This window comes from Pistacia vera, unplaced genomic scaffold (assembly GCF_008641045.1).
Source record: "Pistacia vera cultivar Batoury unplaced genomic scaffold, PisVer_v2 Contig217, whole genome shotgun sequence".
In the NCBI taxonomy this organism is placed as follows: Eukaryota; Viridiplantae; Streptophyta; class Magnoliopsida; order Sapindales; family Anacardiaceae; genus Pistacia; species Pistacia vera.
Window position 1 is genome coordinate 880,955 of NW_022196021.1, and position 6,455 is coordinate 887,409.

At 34.0% G+C, this 6,455-nt stretch overlaps 1 protein-coding gene across 3 annotated transcripts; it reads left to right on the plus strand.

Annotated features, from left to right (window-relative positions):
• Window positions 1–567: 567 nt before the first annotated feature.
• Window positions 568–3,546, plus strand: LOC116130112 (protein TIFY 6B-like). 3 transcript variants are annotated; one of them, XM_031415868.1, is made up of 8 exons: window positions 568–873; window positions 1,284–1,483; window positions 1,771–1,795; window positions 1,883–2,060; window positions 2,159–2,249; window positions 2,343–2,679; window positions 2,960–3,038; window positions 3,152–3,546. In XM_031415868.1, the coding sequence occupies exons 1-8, from the start codon at window positions 786–788 to the stop codon at window positions 3,210–3,212; spliced, it is 1,059 nt and encodes a 352-aa protein (XP_031271728.1). In that variant the 5' UTR covers window positions 568–785; the 3' UTR covers window positions 3,213–3,546. The 3 variants fall into 3 exon arrangements, with proteins under 3 accessions (XP_031271728.1, XP_031271729.1, XP_031271726.1); XM_031415869.1 differs by lacking the exon at window positions 1,771–1,795 and having other exon boundaries at window positions 1,873–2,060; XM_031415866.1 differs by having other exon boundaries at window positions 569–873; window positions 1,771–2,060.
• The last annotated feature ends 2,909 nt before the right edge of the window (window positions 3,547–6,455 follow it).

Below are 6,455 nucleotides of genomic sequence, written 5' to 3' on the forward strand. Positions count from 1 at the left end.
TTTAGAATAGAAAACATTTACTCGATTCACCCCACGCATACAAATTAATCAATAATAACTTAACGTCACTCTTACGCATGTTAATCTACAAGAAGGGGTTGATAATAATTTCCTTTGTTTAAATATGAGCCGTTCGATCTCGGGCGAAGCCCCTTGGAAAACTATCACAGCCTCTCTGCAACCGTAACTGCCGCTAACTCACAACTCGCACAAAAAAGCGGCGAGTACTGTGAGTACGACTTCTAGTCTACTAGAAATATCCCCGATTAATCGGCGACCAAGTTGTATAACGATTTGCTCGGTATTAAAGCCACAGGTAGAACTAGTCACGTGTCAGATATGCGTTTCAAAATCTGATTGGTCATTACTCATTACATGTGCGGTACCACCGACAGGTGGGCACCAATTTGATAATGAGTGAATTTAAGACTGAAGCACATGTTACGATACCGGACCAACCGGTAACCTGACCGGATGAACCGGTAACCGAAAAACCGCTTAATAAGAATACAATAATAAGTTAATTTTATTTTTCGTGATTTTTAATTTAAAAAATTAGCGGTCAAGATCTTATAAATAAACCACGCTTTAATAAAACTGAAAAACCACTTCTCTCTCTCTCTCTCTCTCTGTGGCTTTTGCTGAAGTTCAAAGCTTTTCTTGTTGTTGTTGTTGTTTGTTTCCTTATGTGAAGAAGTGGGTTTGTTTTATTTTTTAGTTTGGTATTGATCTTGGAAGGAAGTTTTATGCTTTTAGTTTGAAAGTTGAAGCTTTTGAGAGTGAAAATGGAGAGAGATTTCATGGGTTTGAACTCGAAAGAACCATTAGCTATGGTGAAGGAAGAGGTTAACAATGATGGGATAAGAGAAATAGGTGTGTGCATGTTCTTCTCATTTGCCTTTTTTAACCTGTTTATTTGTTTATAGAATCTTTCCTTTTTGCAATTTCAGTTTGTGTTACTTTTTGGTTAAGAAAACATGGGTTACTTTGTAAATTTTTATTTTTTGTTGTTTTGTTTTGTAACTTTGAATTGCTTGCATGGCTTGTTACATTAAGATATTAAGTCGTAATTTTCATTATAAGAAGTGCTAGTTTAATTTGAATAGTGCTTTCTCTGTATAAGTTGAGTGAAACTTATGTTAATTTATACCATGTAGTTGAAATTTTCCTAACTTTCATGTTAGGATTACAATTTTTTTTGGCTGCTTTGATTTGTTTAAGCTAAAAGCTTTCTGTGTGTGTTGCTGAAAACTTTTTTTGGTGAATCTTGTTGGGATTTGTAGGATTTGCTAAAGGTTCAGGTATACAGTGGTCCTTCTCTAACAAGGCATCTGCACTTCCTCACTTCATGTCCTTTAAGGTTGTTCAAGATGATAAGGCTAAAAAGGTTGTTTCTGATCCTTTGATGCCAACTGGTTTCATGCCTATCTCAGCTGCAGATGCATATGATCCAAGTCAAAAACGTTCAACAGCAGAAATTCAGGTTTGTTTTTCTTTCATTTAATGGTTATGTGAAAATAAATGTGTTATTTGATTCAATTATAATCGATTACTTTAGTTTGTTCTGCATGAGAAACATTCCAAATGAGTCCAATATGATTTGAACATTGACCATAAAGGGGTTCTTTTTCCTTAACAAAAAAGGTGGATGATTATTTCCGTGATTGTTTGAAAATATCTAAATTGAGTGGTTTAAAAGCGAAGTCCTGGGTTTTGTTGGCAAAAACTGATACTGGCATTGTATTTCCTTCATTGGTTTTTATTATATAGAAATCGTTCAATCACGATAGGCAAGGTGCGACTCATATTTCCCTGACATCTTATTCTGTGCAAAATGATGTGCCTTCTCTGCATCGTCCTCACGATGTGAAGACTTTTCCAGTCTCAAACCAGGGAATTTCAGTTTCTGTGAACAATCCTTTCTTCAAGAATCATTTCGGTACCAATGGTCAGAGTTTGGTTGGTGCTAACACAAAGCCACAAGTACTTGGAGGGATTCCTATTGCAACCTCACATTCAATTCTTCCCACCGCCGGTTCTGTTGGGTTCACTGAGCCATGGTAATTCTTAGAAGTGCCTTAATTCGTTTACTTTAATTAACATTCTGACAAGAAAGAAACTGCAGGTTTGAAACTTGACTAAAATATGTGTTTACTAGGAATGGTGTTAAAACCGATGGGGCTCCTGCTCAAATGACAATCTTTTATGCCGGTTCAGTGTGTGTCTATGATGATATCACCCCTGATAAGGTTTTCTTTCATTCACTCTCGTGAAAAATCCAGGCTCCTGTTAATTGTATTGCATCAATTGTGAGCATAAGTTAATTTTGGCATCTTTTTCAGGCTCAGGCTATTATGTTATTGGCCGGTAATGGAACTTCAGTGGCCCCAACTGTACCACAGCCAAAAGTTCAAGCTCAGGCACCCAGCTCAAAACCAGCAGCAGTTGATGCTGTTATTGTGAACCATACCATAAACACCCCACCGGGATCTGGTCTCTCGAGCCCTCTATCTGTTTCTTCACATACTGGTGCTCAGTCGGGAAGTGGGTCTAACAATACAGAAGAGCCGATGGCTACTAAAACTACAGGGGTTGCAACCACTCCTATTTGCAAATTGGAGCTCTCAAATGGGGTGAATGGGATGGGATCTGTTGCTTCAACAAGTGTGATACCTTCTGGTATGGCCTTGTTTTATTGAAGAGTTGTTCTAATACGTAGTCTGTAGAAGAACCTTTGTGATTTCGAATATTGAACTTTTGAGTTACTGATGTAAACACTGGTCTGTTAATTGAAGTCACGAAAACTATAGTTATTGAACTTTTGAGTTATTCTATAATCTTTTTAAGAAATTAAACCACCTTTTGCCAGCCAAGTAATGACTTTGTCACTGTGTTTATTGCTGACCTTCTCGGATATTTTACTAATTTGATTTATGGTTGCTGTGTTTGATGTATGAAGGACATTCAAACTTTTATGCTGCCATTCCACAGGCTCGGAAAGCATCCTTGGCTCTATTCTTGGAGAAGCGCAAACAAAGGTCAGTTTTTATACCATAAAATTTTCACAGACTGATTCTTAAGCAACTTTGCTGATAAAACACATATAGTCCTGGAAATCTGCTACTTACAATCGAGATTTATTCGCATGCAGGTCAATGAATGTGGCACCATACACCACCCATAAAAAAATCCCAGAAGGCTCCACCCAATAGAGTAGAGGCATTAACTTCTTAATAGCTTCTCTCTCAACAAGCAAGGAAGCTAACCGTGATGTAATGGCACCAATTTAGAAGGGTAATTTGCAAGTTTATGTAGTATGTTAAAATATGCTTAAGCGACTTTTGTTTTTCTTAAAAGAAAAGTGTAATCCTGACTTGGTATTATTTTAGTCTTAAGTAAGTTTCTAGTATGGGGTTTTCCCCTATTGTCATTTTTCTTTTGATGTGGAAAAACTTTTGCTTCCACATTATGACTTTTGATTACACTTTGTAACCATTTAATCATTGTTACATTGTGGAAATTATATATAGTTAAAATATATTTGTATGTATCTCTGATCAACTTTTAGTTCATGTTCTTGTTTGCCCATCTGGTTTTGTTAATCCTTGCCATCTCTATGTAAGTTTCACTTGAAACAGCCTAGTTTTGATTTGCATTTCAGTTTCTTCTGATGATTATAGTTTTAACTTATACCCAATTTGGAGTTGAAGAATATAAAGAGAAACATGATTTTTACAACTTCTTAGATTACTGATGGGGGTTGTAACAAAGACAAAATATATTCAATATAAATAATCAAGCAATGATATGCTCTACATGGACAGAGATGAAAGAGAAGATAGACAAAAATTAATAAATTTTATATATTTACTTATTTTTTAAGGGGTAATTGTGTAAACCCCATAAGCAATCTTTAATATACAACAAACCTCTGAAATATAATTAAGAAGTCCTTAAACCCTTAATGTTAGTAAAACTTAAAACAGAATTTACCTCTATCTTTAAAGAGATTAGACACATTAATGGAAACGGCAAAGGGTTCAAAGCTCTGTTTTAAAACCCAAACTAGACCGACTGGTTTAATCGAAAGTCGGTCTTTACTCCGGTTCGGATTAACATAAAAACTGGGAATGTAATTAAACCTATTTTGGACCGACAATGGATTGGAGGAACAGTACAAAATCGTCGGTCTGACCAGTCCGGGCTTAAAACAGTTCGTTATTTTTTGATATCTGATCCTAAAAAATTCATATTCTTAATTCCTAAACCAATTTGTAGCACTGTCTCATTCCCTATTTCATTTGAATAAAAAAACCAAATTGCATCTTTCATTTTCATCTTCTATTCTTCTTCACTTACTCTAAAATCTATAATGTAAAGAAGAAGAAGTAAAGGGAGGGGAAGGAAGAAGGAAGAGAAGAGGAGACAAGAGAAAGAGTAAGGAAGAAGATTAGAAGAAAGAAAAGAGGAGACGAAGAGAAAGAGAAGGAAGAAGAAAGAGAAGAGGAGAGAAAGGGGTGTGATGGGGAGAGAGAGAGAAAAAAGGAGAAAGAAGAAAGTGATGGGGACTGATGGCCTCATGGGAAGAGAGAAAAAAAGGAGAAAAATAGAAGTGATGGGAAGAGAGAAAAAAAGGAGAAAAATAGAAGTGATGGGAGAGAGAAAAAAATAATTAATAATAAAATTTATAGGGTGTATTTGTTTTATTTTAAACTTATCGAAATTTATAAGTAAATTTTAGGGATGTATTTGTTAGTTTTCAAACTTATAATAATTAATAAAATTGTTTAAAGATGTGACTACTATATACCGGTCAGACCGATCGATCCAATCGGTTGGACTGGTCAACCCACAAACCGACCCCTTGATCGGGTAAACAAGCGATTCGATTTTTAAAACAATGGTTCAAAGCTAAGTTTTACACTGTAAATTTATAGTTGGAAAAGTTAAATAAAATAAAAAGCATTTATAATGTTGATGGTGTCGCCTAAAAGTCAAAAGAATTTGCGTATCCTAAGTTGATGTCTATCCAACTTGGAGATGGAGAGGGGTCTTCAGAACCACAAATCTTTACCGTAAATAATTTGAAGAAGAAATGGCAGACAAATAAAATACCTGATTTGATATTTATCTTGTTATTCAACATTCACGTCCCTCTCCCTTCACTAACAATGGGTGGCTCTCCTTTGCCCGTCTATTAACCCTTAATCTCTTACTTTCTTTCCATAAGTTTATATTCCCTTAGACTTATGGTATCTTAATCTCTGTCTGGTTGAGTTTATTTATAGATTAAAGTTTTATTTTTATTTTTTAAATATTTATAACTCTTTTTTGAAAGGATTTATATAATTTGATGAACAATGTTATATTTAAAACTAAGTCATACAAATAGAGAAAAAATAAATGACAGAGAAGTTATTTTACATAAATTTTGTATAACTTTTATCTATTTATATAACTTAGTTATAAGCAAAATATTATTGATTTTGAATTACTGTTATAACTTCTTTTTAAACGTATTTAAGATGTTAAAATACTAAAAAAAAAAATCATATTATTTTATTATAAAGTATTATATATCCCTAAAATATAAATCGAATTAGTTGTCATTGGAAATTTGATTTTATATATAGTATTACTGTTATATGTACCAGGAAAAAGGCTCCTCGGCCCCTGGTATTCAACCAGTAACTATGTCCCCTGATTGGCGTCATTGATTCAGAATTCTCTTGTGAAAAATCAACATAAAAATATTTATAATTACTTTAAAAAAAAAATGAAAAATCCAGTTGGCAGTTGGTTGACAAATTAGCCACGTTTTTAATGAAAGTAATTCTTTATAGAGAGGCAAAGGGGCCACACCCACTTGTATTTTGTCTCAGATATAAATTTTTTCATTTTTGTGGGTCATTAATTTGGATGTCCTGTCACAATTCGTCACTTTCTGATTTCTATTGGGTCAATTTCTTTCATAAATCCTAATCTTTTTGGGCCCTCACACTGTTTGGTCACTTCAATACACATGGAAAATTGGCCTATTTTAGTGAAACCACCATCTTGTGACTAATAATTGATTTGATCGACTCTACAAAGAGAAATCAGTTGTGATGAAAAATTGAAAATTATTAAATGTAGGTGGTGTAAGGTCTAAGCCTAGAGCCTACCCGAAATTCTACCCATCAAGTCATGCCATGGTTGCAATATCTAATCATTTATAACATAATGTATAAAAATTCCAAAAAAAAAAAAAAAAAAAAAAAACACTCTCGAATGACAAATCTTTTAACATTGAGGTTAACTATATAGAAGGTTTTTGTATTTGCATGAGAGATACCACACATTGTGAATTATTTTGGTCCATAAACTTGTAAGGTGTTACGTGGCCTAAGGATAAACAAACTCTAATGGAGTCTAGATACCTCAATCACCTTAAAAAAAAAAAAAAAAAAGACATT

What these genes read in the sequence shown, in the direction of transcription:
- LOC116130112 (XM_031415866.1), top strand. Translation starts at nt 786, where the DNA reads ATGGAGAGAGATTTCATGGGTTTGAACTCGAAAGAACCATTAGCTATG. An exon ending in GTTCAACAGCAGAAATTCAG is followed by an intron (nt 1,484 to 1,770) that starts GTTTGTTTTTCT and finishes TTTATTATATAG; the next exon opens with AAATCGTTCAATCACGATAG. An exon ending in TTGGAGAAGCGCAAACAAAG is followed by an intron (nt 3,039 to 3,151) that starts GTCAGTTTTTAT and finishes ATTCGCATGCAG; the next exon opens with GTCAATGAATGTGGCACCAT.